This window comes from Pseudorca crassidens, chromosome 15 (genome assembly GCF_039906515.1).
Source record: "Pseudorca crassidens isolate mPseCra1 chromosome 15, mPseCra1.hap1, whole genome shotgun sequence".
NCBI lineage: Eukaryota > Metazoa > Chordata > Mammalia > Artiodactyla > Delphinidae > Pseudorca > Pseudorca crassidens.
In genome coordinates this window covers 59,109,085-59,127,408 of record NC_090310.1, presented here as the reverse complement: position 1 = coordinate 59,127,408, position 18,324 = coordinate 59,109,085, and the positions used below count along the sequence as shown (strand labels likewise).

Genomic DNA, 18,324 nt, shown 5'->3' with positions numbered 1-18,324 from the left:
TCCATGTTGGTGAGAATTCTCTGTATTTAAGTTGCTCTTCAGTATAGCTTTGTTCAACTTGCTGTGTATTTTTGAAATTCAGCATCACTTTGTGGAGCCACTTCAGGGGAGGAGAGCTGTTCTGTGTTCAACGGGCTGTGGTTTTGTGTCCTGTTGAACTAGCTAAATGTAAGGCAAGCTATTGATACTATGTATTATAATCTAATCACAATTTTATCAGTGAGGCCTTGGAGATCATCTTAATGTGCATTAACTCTGGTGTGCATTTAGCTTGTGTGAATGTATTGAAAAACATGTTTCAAGGTTCTACAGACTTATTGGGCAGGTTAATTCTGTGCCTTTAACAGTTAAGCAACTTTTGGAAGGGCAGTTCCAGCTTGTTTACACTGTAGATCCTGGGAAGGTCTGTTTGGAGGGAAAGGACTTCTCCCCTGGGCAGAATTTCCTTGGGTAGTGGAGGGATAATTGATGTGATGGAAGTGAGTAAGATAGTAGAAAAAGCACATCTGGAAGACTAAAAGCAGACAAAGAGGGCTGCCAGTATTGACAGCTTTTCAAGGAGTGGGGGGAATCTGGTTATTTCAGGCTGGTAGAGAGGGAGGAATTGAGGTGTCCATTGATTAGCTCATGGAGAGCAGGGCGGGGCTCTCCCGCCTTCTGCTCCCTGCCTTGTGCTTGCTGGAAACTGCCTGGGAGGCTGGCTCAGTTGGATCTAGTGGAGGGGCTGCGTGTGGGAGGCTCAAAAGGCTGCTTGAGGAGAGACAGGTTTCTAGATGGAGTCTTGGTAGAGGTTGGCTTCTTCCTCTGGACCGAGGAATGGAGCCAGCGTGAGCCTGTTCACTGCCCATGGAGATCCAGGTTGACCTCTGAGGCCTTGTGGGGTCCCGCCTGCTCTCCCCGCAGTTACTGTGCTCACAAGTCTGTCCCATTGCTTTTTTTTTTTTTTTAACATCTTTATTGGGGTATAATTGCTTTACAATGGTGTGTTAGTTTCTGCTTTATAACAAAGTGAATCAGTTATACATATACATATGTTCCCATATGTCTTCCCTCTTGCGTCTCCCTCCCTCCCACCCTCCCTATCCCACCCCTCCAGGCTGTCACAAAGCACTGAGCCAATATGTGCTATTGCTTTTTGTGGGTCGTGTCATGCAGCCCTTGTCATCTCCATAACTTAACAGAGGAGGAAACTGCCCAAAGTCACACAGCTAGAATCCGGCAGAGCCCCCTTTCCTCTTGTGCCTTGAAGTCACCTTCCACCTCCATGGATTCACCACTTCCTGCTCTTGAGAAACTGCCTCTGTGACTTCTTTTTGTGCCTTGTGCTCAGCCCATCCTTCTTACTCCAGTGAATCTCGTTGCTAAATATAATGGACATTTCATGTTCTCATCCTCCTCAGTTCTAACACTGCAGACCCCTCTTGCTTTTCCTTCTATCTCCTAGGCCACTTTGTCTCTGCCAATTTATTCTCCACTGAAGATAATTAGATATTGCTAGCCCTCAGGCTCAATCCTTGATCTCCTTAAGCAGTCATCAGCACTCACCTTGACTCTGATTTCTAAGGTAGCATATCTGGCCCAGCTCTTGCCTCTGAGCTCCAGTCCCAAGGCATTGACTGCCTTCTCTTCCCTCTTCCCCTTTCCCGCTTCCCTTCTCTTCTGTATCTCCAAGGCCATCTTTACACAGAAATGTCTCCATCCTCTTCCCTGAAGCTCCGCCAGCATCCTCTCCCAGTTTCCTGCCACTTCACTACCTCCAGTTTGTGAGATGCATGTAAACTCAGTCTTGTCACCACAGCTACCACTCTGGTCTAAGCCACTGCCCTGTTTCATCTTAGCAGTTATCCCTTCCAGTCAGCCCTCCAAATACTAGCCTGAGGGTCCCATCCCACACTCACCTATTAGAGGCAGTGGGGGTGGTAGTGGCTGTGGTCATGGTCCAGGTGTGAAAGGAAGGTGGCCAAACCAAGATGGGAGCAGTGGATGGTCAGGTAGAGAGGGATGCTTTAGAGGGTTGAGTTTAGAGATGTGGAGATTGGAAGTGGGGGAAGGAGGTTCTGTGAGGGCACCTAGGCTTGCTGGGGAGACTTGGTTTTGGGCTGCCTGATTTTTGATGCCAAATAGGTATCTGGATATTTAGGTCAGAGACCTGAGAATGATGTGCATGTAGGTGGGTAAAACGTAGGTGGGAATTTAGTGAATCCCAAGGTAGAGTGAGAATAACAAGAGATGTGCAGACAAGGAAGAGGCTGCGAAGAACACCGAAGAGTGGTCAGAGGGGACTAGTGCAGGGGGCCTGTTGCTCTGGAGACTTGAGGGGAGAGGAGCTCTCCAGGCACCTGCATTAAGAGGAGGTTTCAGAGGTGGCACAGATTTGGTTGCAGGGCCATGGGTGGCCTTGAGGGGGAGCAGTTTCCCTGAAGCTATGGGGCCAAAGCTGAGCTGCAGAGTCCTAGTGAGGGTTGGTGAGTAGAAACAGTAGCTGCCACAGGATGGCTTTGGACCAGGAGATGTTTTTTTCTCCTCCCAACAGAATAGTTGGTATTTCCAGACCTGGGTTATAGCTAGAGGGGTGAGGCGTGGGCCGGTTCCACCACTGCAACCTCCTGAGCACTGGTGTCCACATTTGGGAGACTGCTTGACTGTGTCCAGCCACACCTGTGGTGCTGAGGCCAGGGTGGCAGGGGGGCCTTGGCCTCTCTGCCTTCTCCTTTGCTGTGGCCTGGTGCTCCACTCATCACCCCTGACTGGCACCCCACACCATGGGAAGAGATAAGCCAGGCTCCTCTGTCACAATCACCTGTTGCTGTTGACCAATTCTGTTTGTTCAGAACCACTCTTCAGCTCTTGCTACACGGGCTTAAGTGGGATGTGGGTGACCAAGGGTGTGTACATGCTCAGCACAAAGTATTTTTAAAACCTGCTTTTTATTTACATTTAAGTCAGTTACATGCATGTCTTATTTTTTAAACAAGAGTAATTAGCAAAATGCATTAAAATTTTAAAATAGCAATTAAATATACAAAAATATATAGCTTACAAAAAACTGCGAATGTTTAAAAATATTCTGCTGCATAATTCTTGGTGTACAAACATGTCTATGAAACCTGAGGTTCAGCATTTCATAAACCTTTTTTTGAGGGAGTTATACGATATCTAGTGAATAAACCCCAATAGGCTTAAAACTATAGGACTAATATCCACTCTTTCTGGCAAAGATCTGTCAAGAGACCCAGAGATGACAGTTCAGGAACACTCTCTTGGAAGACTGAGCTGTTACCAGGAAGGACTTCCTAACACTAGCCTCATCTGCCTCTCCTGCTCTAGCGGGGGTGCCTGGGAGGGAAGGGGTGGATGGAGGGATGGTGTGCACCTGGCCCGAGACACAGGTCCGCCAGGCTTGTACTGGCCTAGGGAGCTGAGAGGGGCTTCATGGAAGAATAGACAAGTCCTTTGACACTGGTGGGGCCCACAATGTGGGTACATGTCCCTGGAGCAGGGAGGCCCTGACACTACAGCCACAGAAGGGAGCACTGGGTCGGTAAGCCAAGTGTGCTGATGCTTGGTCTAAAAGTGGAATAAAACTGCATCTTGCAACAACAATTTAGGCTCTGAAGCTGAACTGGAATAATATTTACTGAACAAGCCCCTCTGTTTTCCTCATGTTCCCAATCAAATGGAAGCACATTCCATGGCACGTGGAAGCCTTCGTTAATCTACTAAAGGAACATGACCCAGCATTTTCCAGTTAACAACTGCAAATTTCACCAGAATTTAGACACTTTCATCTCCTTTACTCAAATTCCTAAATGCTAACGATGAAAAAGACAAGAGGTTCATCAAATGACAGAAGAGTGGAGTTTCACATACAATTCCTTTGCAAGTTTCAGGTCAGGGGCCCAAGTTGCACTTTTAATCTAGGGAATCCCTGGGCTGCTGTTCTGTGTGGCAGGATACCAGGGAGGTGGGTGAGGAATGAGAGGCACAAGTCCATGCCCCTCCCTTCAAGGCTGCCTGGAGGAAGCAGCTTTAACCTGGATCTCCTGCAGGGGCAAGAATGAACTTAATTGTTTTTTAAAGAAAATGTTGGTGGGATAATTGCTGTTGTTGAAAAAATGTTGGGTGAGGAGAAATTCTATGGGAACGTTTTCTTTTTAGTGTGTTCATAAAGAGTGGGAAGGGAAAGGGAGTAGCTTCATGAACTTGAACGTTCGGCCATATCTGCTGTTAATGCTGAGGCAGCTGACCACCTATTTGCTTAGCAACATCTGAGACATGTGCCCCACAAAACAGAAGGATGTCTCAGCCTTCAGTTACTGCTGCTTCTCAAACTCCTGCCTCAAAAACATGGGCTTGCCTAAGAAACCATGACAGTTGTAACCAGACGTCACTGCTGGGCTCTTGGTCCTCACTTGAAACTGGATTGGGGGGCTGAGGTGCGGCTGCAGCCTGTCCAGGCTCCTGCAAAAGCTGCTGGACTGTGCTGTTGCTTTTGGCTGTGGAGCCTGCTCTTGAGTGCCCTGCAACAGACTCAGAAAGATAGGCTGGAAACTGGTTGTGCTGTCTTGTTATTTGGGCATCAGTGGTTAGGGTCAGGGAGGGATTGTAGTTTGATTGGGGTAGCAAACTAGAATTTCATCATGCTGCAATCAGTGGAAAATATGCATTATTCAAAAGGAATGTGATTATAGAAATATCCCCCAATTCTGGGCTCACCTTTTACAGATATTCTGACTTCTGGGATGGTTCTTCCCACATGACTAGGAATGTTCCTTGAATATACTTGTCTGGTATTACACAAGTAAAAAAGAAAAATTATACACATACACACAGTTGATTCTTGAACAATATAGGTTTGAACTGAGCAGGTCTATGTACACGTGGATTTTTTTCAATGAATACATTCTACATGATCCAAAGTTGGTTGAATCCTTGGATGCTGAACCACGGATATAGAGGGCTGACTGTAAAGTGATGTGCAGGCTGTACAGGGGGTCAGCGCCCCTAACCTATGTTGTTCAAGGGTCAACTGTGTGTGTGTGTCTGTGTGTATATATATATACACACACCCACACCCCATGCACATGTACATACATGTGTATGTACTTGTATATGCATAAATAATCTCTGGAAGAATCCACAAGGAACTAATAGTGGGTGCTCAAGGGGTGAGGAACTTGGCTTGCTTGGAGGTCAGGGATGCAAGGAAGACTTAACTGTTTATGATTTGTGAACCACTTGAAGGGATTACCTATTCAAAAAATTAAGGAATATTCAGCACTGAGCAACCATGTTGGGGAGCACCGTGGGCAGAGGTAAACGGAAGTGACTAAGGAAGATCAAGATGGGAAAGGGAAGGGAGCCAGGTGAACTGGGACCCAGGGGAGAGCCCCTACATCTCAGGAGGCTCTCTGCTGAGGTTGTTTATACCGGGACAACAGAGGAGCCCCATGTGGCCAGCATGACGGTGTCACCTAGTAGCACCAGCCCCCATGACTTCTAGGCCTGCCTGCTGGACTCCAGACATGGTGGCCAATTCCCCACAAGAGCTGGTGGGGACACCCTTCCTACAATCCCTGGGTGGGCGGATAAGGAAACAGGTTTTGGGAGGCTAACTTGCAGGAAGGCATGTGGCTAGTGAGTGGCAAGGGGGTGATTCCAATCAAGCTGAGCACCTTTTCTCTACAGAGCTCTGGGGATGCCTCCCTGTGTGCATTTCATAATTCCCAGAAAACCTCTCAGAAAAACAGTTACTACAGTCGTTCAGGGCAGCTTAGCAGAATGGGACCAGGCCATAAAGATGATAGGCTTTGGAGTGGGTAATGTGGAAAGGAACAGGGCATGAGGTCATTCGTTTGATGGATTTGAGGGGCTAGGCACTGGGGAAAGGATCTTTGTCAAGACTTGTCGAGAACAGTGTGTTTGGCAATGGTGTGAGGTCCCCTGTATCCCTCAGCCCAGACTTCCCCATGGTCCACCTGCTCCCATCTGGCCATTACTGTCTTGTCCTGTTCCTTGGCTAGGGCCTTAACTACTAGGGATAGGCCTAACCAAATCACTGTGGCAAAGAAAAGCAGCAGATGACAACTAGCATGTTAGGCCTACTCAACCAGGAATCAAGTCAGGCTGGTTTTGTTCCCTGTTTCTAAAGCCAGCTGAATTCAGCTGTACCCCTAGTAACAACTAGATAATGATTCACCCACCCATGGAGTCCAGTTGAGTCTGAGTTTTGCTCCAGTAACCCACAGCACGCAACACCCAATCTCTGAGTTGCTTAAGACACATTAAATGAAGTTAAAAAATCACGTTACCTGCCAGTGACCCAAAAGCAGACCAGAGTCCTCACATGTCTACAGATTAACAAAAGGTCAACAACTCATGGAGATAGATTTGGACAGGGCAGCCTCACTGTGAGGTATGAGCTTGATCAAAGAGTATTAAGGGATCCTTGTTCTTTAAAAATAAGTTTTTTTGAATGGAGATTTGACCTTGTCCTTCACATAAAACTGTGATTTTAATTAGAATTAAAGGAAGACATAAATTAAACCCTGGCCGTTCTCAGTTACAGCAGTGCAGCACTGGGACGTTCTGGAGGAGGACCCAGATGTGGGGAGCAAACACATTCACGTTGTGTTGCTAAGAGTAATAACTACTGCAGGTGACACTGGCCATGCTGCAATAGAAGGACACCAAGCCAAGAAAGGGAAGATGACTATAAGCAGAGCGAACACTCAACCACTCCAGTGTCAAGCCCCACCTTAGAAGAGCTGGGTTTTTAAAAGCCCTGCACATTCACAAGTGTTGAGGTCATGGTGTAAAGCAGACCCATGATGGTGCCTAGTGGGGAGCGCACAGCACTCTCAAGCTTTCCTCTAATGGATGGGCTTTGAATGTCTGGTCCAACTGGCCTTTAGCTGTGACACCGTGAGATGAATTAATTTGCCTCCCTACAAATAGAGGGACTTCGTGAGGCTGTCTCCTTGGTACTGACGCACTGAAAGGCTATAATCCTACAAAAGCTGTGCGATGAAATAATTTGCAGTATAGAACACAAGAATTCCTCCTTTGAAGGGAAAAGTTCTATTTCCTATTGGAACCCCATAACTAAGAGGTGACATTTGTCCCAAAGCCATTATGTGAAAATGGTGAGCGTTGGCTATTAATGAGGCTAGTCCAAAGTAAGCCTACTTCTGACATTGGTCACTGAAAACATTTCACTATAAACTGGGTGCTTTGCAGCATTCAACTCTATTGTGCTACAAAATAGAGAATGCAGAAACAGGGTGAAAGTAGGAGTGTACAAATAGTTCTTTTCATGGGTGCCAGACAGACTAAGGCTTTCATATAAAAATATTCCACACTTCCCTTGCCCTGTTTAAAGAAGCAGTCCAGTTAGCATACCATGAATAGGTCACACATAGGGTACAGCCAATTCCGACCAACTGGATTTGTAATTTCCCAAACTGGATTCTGCCCAGCATTTTTCTAGGCTAATGGGAATTTTCCTCCTCATCTGATCCCAGCCACCTGAGCCAAGGACAGGTTCCCTCGCCCATTCTAAGACGGTAGAGGCTGGATTCCAAGAAAATTCCTGGAGATACGCCATGAACAGAGTAGCAAAGTTTCCTCCACTCTCCGTATCATGCAGGCTGTATTTCCAATGAGAAACTGCCCCCACTCATACTTGGGGGATGGGGCAGAGAGGCAAAGCTGTTGATGAGGAGTCCCACCCCTGTGATGGAAGGAGGTGGAGAGCAGGGCTGTGGAAGAGAGCTTTCTATCTGACCCAATGCTGTTTCACATAGCTAACTTATAAAATAGTCATGAATCCTGCTAGACTCTGAGTCATTTCTAGAAAAGTTGGAGAGAAAGAGTGAAAGAGCAGCATGTGTTTCTCCCCTATAAAGACACTTTCAGTTAGTTATCCAAGTCCAAATACTGAAGCACACACCATTGGTGAATAGCCTTGCAGGAGCTTCCTGAAACTATTCACAATTTCTAGCATTTCCCTGGCTTCAGAATTACATAGGGATCTTATTTGTGATACTTCAAATTGTTAAGTCAACGATGGGCATTTTCTTTTGAGTAGAAAGAGAGGGCAAGAGAGGGAAGAGAACAGAGAGAAGGATGGGGAGAAGCAAGGGGGTTAGCATCCTCCTCTCAGCTGAGCAGGGCCAAGGGGACTGGCCGTTATCAGTAAGATGCTCCTCTTTGGAGCCATGTGAGGGGCTTACAGCAGCTTCCTACTGAGGCAGTGGGCCAAGACCAGCAGGTACGCTGGAACCACACTGCATATGTGGGAATGTGGGCAGCACCCTGAGGCCCCCAGGTCATACAGGGACAGCATGGGCTCAGAGGCCCACCCCCTGCTGGGGCTCCTGATGGCAGCTTGGCTGTGCCTCACTGGTGAGTAGGAGGGGAAATAAGAGGAAATGGCTTTTGACCAGACCTTTCCAAGCACATCTAATGTTTCTAGCTTAGATGATTTGATAAGCAAGTGTTGTGAACTTGAGGCAGGACCTGTGGTAATGGGTACTGCTGCTTTTTTGTAACCAAAGCCTTGGGTTCTAAGATGGCCTTATCAAAGGGACATAACGTGAAAAGCCTTGTTGGCACTGCCTCCGGCACTGCAGCCAGTTGTGCTTGGGCTGAGGTAACCACTGTTTTTACTTGGCTGGGGCTGCTAGGAGGGTTTGCTGTTGCAAAGGCGTGCACGGTCTGCATAGAAGCTCATGTGTCCACAGGGTCGGGGTGGGGGTGGCTTTAAAGACCTGCCCTCAGTTCCCTTCTCTAACACTTGTGTTTATCGTCCCTTCTGCTTGATAAAGATTCACCTTGACATGGAGATAAGTGTCTGGGAGACAGAGTGCAATGGAGTTAGCAAGAGACCCTCATGAGGTTTCTTGAACCAAACCCGCAGGCTCATCTACTCCTCTTCTCTTGGCATGGGGTAGTGTCAGAGTACTTTGGTTGTCACAAGATCCAGAAGTCTCGGTTCCCAGCCTAGTTGGCCCAAGAGTTCTTCATTAGACAAAGGAAGCAGCAGCTGGTGCCCCAGGTAGAGCAGCCAACACAGAGACTGCTTGTGTTCCTCCTGGCTCCACGCAGACATTGGCTTCTGCAACAGTTTGATCCTTGTGATGAGCTATACAATGTTCTCTGCCCCAGGGAGGGGACCCTGTGGGGGTCCACGGTCCTGCTTACTATGCAACTGGGCCAGCTGCAGAACCGGCATGTTGCACAGTGGACATACTTTGCGAACCTCCAGCCACTTAATAAGGCACCTGCAGAACGAGACAGCACAAGAAGGAAGAGGTCAGTCCCATGCTCGTGGCACCCCCTGCCCATATGCCTCACATGTTGAACATATCTGTTGCTCAGAGGTGGGGACTGGAGTGAACAGCCAGGTCCCAAAGAGTTCTACCACTGGGTGGAGAATGCATTTCGCCCTCTGGAGGAACCAGAGACTCCAGCTTTCCAAGAAGCTACAGTCAGTATGCTATACCCTCAGTCATCCATGACTTCTTAAAGACTGAAGTACATTGAGGAGGGTGGTGAGAAGGAGGAGAAATGAAGTTTTCTAATAGAAATACAAAACACATAAAATTGCAAGAAAAGGGGGAGTATTAAATATGTCTGTAGGAGGGGGGAGGAGATGGTCCCACACTACTATTTACATTCAGACTTATTTATTTTGATTTAAAATAACTATTTTTTTTTTTTTTTTTTGCAGTACACGGGCCTCTCACTGTTGTGGCCTCTCCCGTTGCGGAGCACAGGCTCCGGACGCGCAGGCTCAGCGGCCATGGCTCATGGGCCCAGCCGCTCCGCGGCATGTGGAATCTTCCCGGACCGGGGCACGAACCCGTGTGCCCCGCACCGGCAGGCGGACTCTCAACCGCTGCGCCAACAGGGAAGCCCATAACTATGGTTTTGATTAAAATAAGTTTTTAGGAAAGGAAACTCTCATTGGAAAGTTCCAGTAAAACAGCTCTTTATAGCCTGGGCTCCAAGGAGGTGTGGGCTTGTCTGGCGCTCTGCCTGAAGTCCTGCCTTGGTATTCACGTTCCACCACCCTGATCCCTCCTAATGTCACACACACACACAAAACAGCCTGTAGGGCACTTTCAGCTTTCTGCATTATAAACCAGTCATGAAGCCATCAAGCTTGTCTGGCACTGCTCCAAGCCTACAAGTGAGTTGGTCAATGTGCCTCAAACTCAGGTCCTCTTAAATAATTCCACACCAATACTTACTTTCTGTGGAAGGCATGCTTACATGGACAAATCCCCAACTCATCTCGAGGCTTGAAGTCTTCTAGGCACACTGCACAGAGCTGAAAGACAGATTCACAGATGAGGCAAAGTATCTGCTAAGGACTCTCCCAGGCCCCCAAGGGCGGGGGCCTGTAAAGTGCAGGCCCCCAAGGCCCAGCCATTTGAAGGGACTTCCAATGTCCCACAACCCTTTAAGTGAAAGAAACAGGCTCGAATCGGCAAGGTCTTCTGAAGAAGAATCTCCTGCTCTTCCTGTCACGTGTCTTCAAGATGGAGGGCAGATGGGAGAAGACAGAAAGCAAGAGGCAGGTTTCTTTACTTCAGTCCATCAGAAGAGTCTGACTTAGGTTTATTCTCACCAGATAGACTGAGCATAATGTAATTTTCTGTGCTGTGCCAAGAGGCTGACTTTCTGCAGGGAATGCTCTGCCTGCTCAGCAGCAGGGCCCCTGAAGGGACTGCTCGCACCCTGGGGCAGGCCCTGGGGCTCTCCTTTCTCCAGTTTTCATAACTTGGAAACTATAAACCATGGCACAGCCTGCAGTAGTATGCTTCTTGTAGTTCCTGGGGCCCCTTACTTTGGCACTGTCCTTCTGTCAGTGTCTGTCTTTGTCTTATAAAAAGTTATTCAAGAGTCACTGAATTTAACCTTATGAAAATGTGCAGATGGGGCAGGATTGCTCTGACAGGTGGCTAGGCTCCACTGCTTGGAAGGAAGCCTTCTTCAAAGCCAGATGCTGGGTTCCAACCACTACTTCTTGGGCACTTACCAGTGCCCAGGGACACCAGGTATCATCCCATTTACTCACTTTACAAATGGGGAAACAGAAACTCAGAGCAGTAACCATGTTGTCTGAGGTGAGTGGCCAGGTCTGGCTGGGGACCCAGGTCTGTTACACTTTCGTCTGCCCAAAGCTTGAACTCCTCCCTGCTTGCTTCCCTGTTCATCTCCAGGGATCCTGGTTCAACCATCACCATTTCTTGTCCAGACTGCTGACCTGTCTCCCTGTCACCTGTTTCTTAACCTATAACAAGTAACCCAGTATTCTTAGGTTATGTGTCAGGACACATGGCTCTTGGTGTCCTGTGGCCAGTGCTGTGGCTGTTGGTCTTCCAACACCCTTCTCCAGGGAGCTCTCAGGGCATTATGTATATAGCAGACAAGATCTTCACAGGAGGAGGAGCATGGATAACTTGTCTTATCAGATTTGGCATTACTGCTGAGACAGCAGGAGAGCAGGGAGGAAGGCAGGACAGATGGCTGGCCTTGGCTCGGACACCCAAGCTGTGTGACTTCTGCCATCATGATGCCTCTCAAGCTCTGTTGCTTCATCTGTAGAGTGAAGATAGTACATACCCCCAACCCCCTGCCTGGGACTGTCATCAGCTCAGGTTGGGGGCAGGCCTGAGGAGGCAGTAAGGCAGTCTACCAATACCAGTTGTTTTTATTCACGTTTAAATTTAGTGATGGGAGTACTATTTTCAAGCCCAGTTTTGTTTTCTGGAGGAAGGTTAAGAACAAGCTGTGGGTAAAGATGAGAAACTAGCGGTTCCAACTTTGGGATGATCTTTTTTGGGCTTCTGCTTCCCATCTGTAAAGGGGAAATGATGTTCCCACCTCCTACATTGTGTGAAAAGGTCCTCTGGCCTTAACCCAGCTTCCCTCCCAGGATAGCCTTCTGAAAGAGGGTGAGGACTGCTGGCTCTGCCCTGTAGATATTCAGTGCTGACCCTACCAAAGGGCAAGACGTTGCTTTGGTTATTTTTCCAGAATCCAAAATTAGATTTGTAGCCTTTTCAAATGGAGTTACTATTAATGGCTATTACGTTCTTCTTAAAAAATTCTAAAACCATAGTCACCTGAAAAAAAAAACAAAATAAATTCTGATGTGTTAAGCACTAAAGTTGACCAAAAGCCAAGGTCAATCATGAAGAGAAAAGCCTTAGATCTGACTTCTTAGAAGTTCCCTCAAGGGTCAAACTAATTTTACAAATTTACAGATCATATTTTGCAAATAAGCTTTACTTTCCAGTGTTTCAACAAGATTGTTTCTCTCATTCCTTTTTAAAAATGGAGATATATAATTCACACATCATAATATTCACCCCTGTAAAGTGTACAATTCAGCAGTTTTTCATATATTCACAGAGTTGTGCAACCATCGTACTATCTAATTCCAGAACATTTTTATCATCTGCTTCCAAAAGCCCATGTCCATAAGCAGTCACCCCCCATTCCACCTTCTCCCCTGGCAACCACTAATCAACTTCCTTTCTTGATGGATTTGTTTATTCTGGTCATTTCAAAATGGAATGGAATCATGTAATGGTATCATACAACATGTGGTCTTCTGTGCCTGTCTCCTTTCACTTAGAAAGATACCTTCAAAGTTCATTCATGCTGTAGCATGAATCAATACTTCATTTTTGTGGCAAAATAGTATTCCGTTATATGAATATACCACATTTATCCATTCATCTGTTGATGGCTACTTGGGTTGTTTATACCTTTCGGCTGTTGTGAATAATCTTGCTCTAAACATTGGTGCACAAGTATCTGTTAAGAGTTTTCATTTCTCTTGGGTATATATCTAGGAGTAGAATTGCTGGGTCATATGGTAGCTCTATGTTTAACTTTCTGAGGAACTACTAAACTGTTTTCCAAAGTGGCCAAACCATTTCACACTCTCACCAGCAGTGTATGAGGGCTCCAATTTCTCCATATCTTCAGGTTATTATTATTGTCTGTCTCTTTGATTATATCCATCCTAGATGGTATGAAGTGACATCTCATTGGGGGTTTGATTTGCATTTCCCTAATGACTAACAATGTGCTTACTGGCCATTTGTGTACCTTCTTTGGAGAAACGTCTTTTCAAATTCTTTGCCCGTTTTTTAGTTGGGTAATTTTTCTTTTTGTTACTGAGTTGTGAGACTTCTTTATATATACTAGACACAAATCCCTTATCAGATAGCCAACTGATTTTGACAAAGGTGCAAAAGCATTTCAATGGCAGAAGGACAGCCTTTGCAACAAATGGTGTTGGAGCAATGGGACATCCATAGACACCAAGCAACCAAAAAAAATTGATAAACTGGAGTTCATCAAATTTAAAAACTTTTGCTCTGCAAAAGATCCTGTTAGGATAAAAAGACTGGGACAAAGTATTTGCAGATCTTTTTATTTTGTAGGCTTTTTATTATTGAGTTGTAAGAGTTCTTTATGTATTCTGGATACCAAACTCTTACCAGATATAAGATTTGCAAATATTTTCTCCCTGTGGTTTGTCTCTTTACTTTCTTTTTTTTCAATGTCTTTTTTTTTCTTCTTTCTTTTTGCTGTATGCGGGCCTCTCACTGTTGTGGCCTCTCCCATTGCGGAGCACAGGCTCCGGACGCGCAAGCTCAGTGGCCATGGCTCACGGGCCCAGCCGCTCCGCGGCATGTGGGATCTTCCCGGAGCGGGGCACGAACCCACGTCCCTTGCATCGGCAGGTGTACTCTGAACCACTGCGCCACCAGGGAAGCCCTTTGATTCATTTTTGAGTTCCTTTGTGTATGGTGTGAAGCAGGGCTCCAATTTCATTCTTTAAGTGGTTATCTAGTTATCCCAGAACCATTTGTTGAATAGATTACTCTTTTCCTATTGGATGTCTTGGCACCCTTGTTGAAAATCAATTGACCATAAGTGTATGGGTTTATTTCTGAACTCTCATTTCTATTCCATTGATCTGTATGTCTGTCCATCTGCCAGTATCACACTGTCTTAAATACTGTAGCTTGGCAGTAAGTTCTGATATTGGGAGGTGTGAATCCTCCAATCCTCTCCTGTTTTTAAGACTGTGTTTGCCATTCAGGGCCTCCTGCATTTCCATGTGAATTTTAAATTCTGCTTGTTAATTTCTACAAAAAAAAGAAAGGGCAGCTGTGATTTTGACAGGAGTTGTGTTGATTTTGTAAATATTTTGGGGGAATACTGCTATATTAACAATAGTAAGTCTTCCAAACCATGAACAAAGGATGTCTTTCCATTCATTTAGGTCTTCTGTAATATCTTTCAATGATGTTTTATAATTTTTCAATGTACAAGTCTGAGCTTCTTTTGTTAAATTTATGCCTAGGAATATTGTTCTTTTTGATGCTATTGTAATTGGAATTGCTTTCTTAATTTCATTTTCAGATTGTTCATTGCCACTGCATAGAAATACAGCTGATTTTATTTATTTATTTAATTTACTTTATTTTATTTTTGGCTGCATTGGGTCTCAGTTGCGGCACATGGGATGTTCGTTGAGGTATGTGGGATCTTTCTTTGCAGCGCATGGGCTTCTCTCTAGCTGTGGCCTGTGGGTTTTCTCTTCTCTAGTTGTGACATGCAGGCTCCAGGGCTCGTGGGCTCTGTAGTTTGCCGCGTGCAGGCTCTCTAGTTGAGGCGTGTGAGCTCAGTTGTTGTGGTGCATGGGCTTAGTTACCCCGTGGCATGTGGGATCTTAGTTCCCTGACCAGGGATTGAACCTGCGTCCCCTGCATTGGAAGGCAGATTCTTTACCACTGGACCAGCAGGCAAGTCCCTACAGCTGATTTTTGTATATTGATCTTTATCCTGGAAATTTATTGAACTCATTTATCTTGTGATTTTTGGTGGATTCTTTAGGGGTTTCTGTGTTTACAAAATCATATCTGCAAATATAGCTTTACTTCTTTCTTTCAAATCTGGATGCCTTTGATTACTTTTTCTTGCCTAACTGCTCTGCCTAGACTCCTCCAGTACAATGTTGAATAAAAGTGATAAGAGTAGGCATCCTTGTCTTGTTTCCCCTTAAGAGGAAAAGCTTTCAGTCTTTCATTAAGTATGATGTTAGTTGTGGGGTCTTTTTGTTTGTTTTTTAAAATTTTTATTTATTTATTGGTTGCTTTGGGTCTTCGTTGCTGCGCGTGGGCTTTCTCTAGTTGCAGTGAGCGGGGGCTACTCTTCATTGCGGTGTGCGGGCTTCTCACTGTTGTGGCTTTTCTTGTTGCGGAGCACAGGCTCTAGGCATGCAGACCTCAGTAGTTGTGGCATGTGGGCTCAGTAGTCGTGGCTTGGGGGCTTTAGAGTGCAGGCTCAGTAGTTGTGGCGCACGGGCTTAGTTGCTCCATGGCATGTGGGATCTTCCCGGACCAGGGCTTGAACCCGTGTCCCCTGCATTGGCAGGCGGATTCTTAACCACTACACCACCAGGGAAGCCCAGTTGTGGGTTTTTCATAGAAATCTTTATCAAGTTGCAGAAGTTCCCTTCTGCTTCTAGTTTATTGAGTATTATCATAAAAGAATGTTGAATTTTGTCAAATGCTTTTTCTACATCTATTGAGGTGGTCATGTGTTCTCCCTACCCCTTTATTCTGTCAATAGGGGGTATTACATTCACTCATTTTCCTTTGTTGAACCAACCTTGTATTCCTGGGATAAATTCCATTTAGTTATGATATATAATCCTTTTTATATGCTGCTGAATTTGGTTTGCTAGTATTTTGTTGAGGATTTTTACAACTATATTCATAAGGAATATTGGTTTGGAGTTTTCTTTTTTTATGATGTCATTGACTGGTCTTGATATTAGGGCAATACTGGCCTCACAGAATGAGGATAGGAAACATTCCCATCACTCTTCATTTTTTGAAGTCAAAGAATAGATCCTTTGCAGCCAGTTAAGCCGACTGTGCTCTTTTCCCCATGGGGGCCTGGTGCGCAATGGCTGCAAACAGCAGCCTCCTCGGTAGTGTATGCGGCCTGTTGCCTGTATGGGTTGCCCTAAGGGACCTTGGAGACAGCCCTTTCCAGTGGACATTAATGACTGGCATGCTGTCCCCAGTCTAGGCTCCAGACAGGTATGCATGGTGCCTTTGGAAAGCCCCAGGGCACAGTGGCCAGGGTCCACATTGCCAGGTCATAATGTCCATCCGCACCAAGCTGCAGAACAAGGAGCATTTGATTGAGGCCCTCCGCAGGGGCAAGTTCAAGTTCCCTGGCCACCAGAAGATCCACATCTCCAAGAAGTGGGGATTTACTAAGTTTAATGCAGATGAATTTGAAAACATGGTGGCAGAAAAGCGGCTCATCCCAGATGGCTGTGGGGTCAAGTACATCCCTAATCGTGGCCCCCTGGACAAATGGCGGGCCCTGCACTCATGAGAGCCTTGGCGCTGCCCCCTCCCTACCCATGCCCACCAATAAACCCTACTTTCTTGTCAAAAAAAAAAAAAAAAAGAATAGATCCTATCAGCCCTGTCAGAAACAGGGCTAGGACATACATTTACTGATTGGTCAGTCTGTAGATACTTGAGTTTATTTGTTTTACATGCTATTGATGGCATCTGCAGAGAACAAAAGGAAGCCGGGTCACGGCATTTCAAAGTAATTTTTTGCAGCTTGAGGAACAGCAGAAGCTTCAAGTTTGTGGGTGCAGTAGGGGCATCATAATGTGAAGGCTCCAGACTCAGAAAGATAGGGTCACCTTCTTTCTCCACACTCAGAAGCTAGAGGACATGCCCATTTTCCTCAACTTTCTTAAACCTCAATTTTTACAAAAGCAAAATAAGGAATAATACTTACATCACCTAAATTTTTTAAAGTGTCAGTTCCCTTGCTCTTAAGATAAATTATATGAAGAAACAGACATCTTGGTAATTTTGCCACCTTGTATACATGATTCCATTTTCTTTACACTGAGATTATACCCATAAATAAAACAAATTTCAAGGGAAAAATGGCTTTTAGTGACCATAGCATATATACTGGAAAGAAGCCTAATTTTCTAGTATTCACAGAGTGCATGATCCCTAAAATGACCAAGAAGGAAGGATTTGACAATTTTCAAGAGGTTGACACAGTCTATAAATTTACCTCAAAATGCAAGCTAGGGAGTGGAGAGTCATGTGGGGAAGACAACGTCACACAATGAAAATGACCCACAGCCCAGGGAATTTAGCCAAAATGATTTTCTTTTAAATATACAATCATTCTTTGATGGTGGTAGTGAACACTAATATACCTTTCCTTGAATAGTTACGAGGATAATCATATCTTTTGCAAAGGCAGCATTCCCAGTTCAGACGTGTCATTTAAGGTTGGAATCTTTAAAAGCTATGAAAGCACTCTAAACATGGCTGTGCTGCTCAGGAAAGATCTGACTTTCTTGTTCCAAACTGAAGTGCAGTGGGACGTCCGTTCCATGGCCCTCATATGTTAGTGTGCTCAGCCCTTTACTGTCCTTGCCTCACTGGCTTATGACTTTCTTTCCTGTGGGATCAGTGCTCCTTGAGGGCAGGGAGGGACTATACTTTGCCCACTCAATCTCTAGGGTCCTGTATACTGTCAGCTCCCTATACATGCTTTGGGGTTTTTTTTAAACTATTTTTGTAAAACAATTTTTACAATTTAAACTGAGGGATGAAACTCAGTTGGGCTCTAAGTATTCATATTATAATTTTAAAATTAATTTGAGTAATGTGATTTATAAGAAGATTGATCAGTAATCCTAGAAAGACTGAGAGGGTTTATACCTCCTCCTACATAAGAAAGGGATGTGGCAAAACTTGTACCACCAGACCTCCTCCTCACTGGACCAAAGGGAAGGGAATGAGCTTGTGGGGAGGTGAGGAGAAGGAAAAGATGTTCCTAACTTCATTTTACACAGGGGGGCAACTCCAATGGGGTTACCTTCCTACAGTCTCTTCTTGTGGAAAGTAGGGTAGAGCAGGGCCATAGCATGTCTGCCACATGACTTCTCACCCACTCTCTGCCTGATCCAGGAAAACTGACCTAAAGATGACTGTTCCTTGTCCTTGTGCAGCTAGGATCCCACCTTCTGCTGAGATGCAGGAGGGAGCAGGTTCTCCTTCCCTTTCTGTATGTATAGGCAATATCACCCTGACAGAAGTGGGGATGGAACCAAACATGTTCAAATTTAGAAGCTATATGGATGGCTGTATCACTGTACTGTACTGTAGATGTGGGCTCAGGGTTCTGATTGGCCCACATGGCCACAGCAGGTGGATGAGGCCTTCT

The 18,324-nt window shown here is 45.5% G+C and overlaps 1 protein-coding gene and 1 non-coding gene across 4 annotated transcripts in view; one reads left to right on the top strand and one right to left on the bottom strand.

Moving 5' to 3' along the window:
- Positions 1-2,908: 2,908 nt before the first annotated feature.
- RNF24 (ring finger protein 24) overlaps positions 2,909-18,324 on the bottom strand; it is a 141,629-nt gene continuing 126,213 nt past the window's right edge. For all 3 annotated transcript variants that reach the window (XM_067707581.1, XM_067707579.1, XM_067707580.1), the window contains 2 exons: positions 10,257-10,336; positions 2,909-9,284 (listed from right to left, as the gene is read on the bottom strand). In XM_067707581.1, the coding sequence (XP_067563682.1) occupies positions 9,146-9,284; positions 10,257-10,336 (219 nt within the window). In that variant the 3' untranslated portion in view covers positions 2,909-9,145. The remainder of the gene's footprint in view (positions 9,285-10,256; positions 10,337-18,324) is intronic.
- Positions 15,956-16,090, top strand: LOC137208302 (small nucleolar RNA SNORA70). The gene has a single exon (XR_010935607.1). It is a non-coding gene; the product is annotated as a small nucleolar RNA SNORA70 (small nucleolar RNA).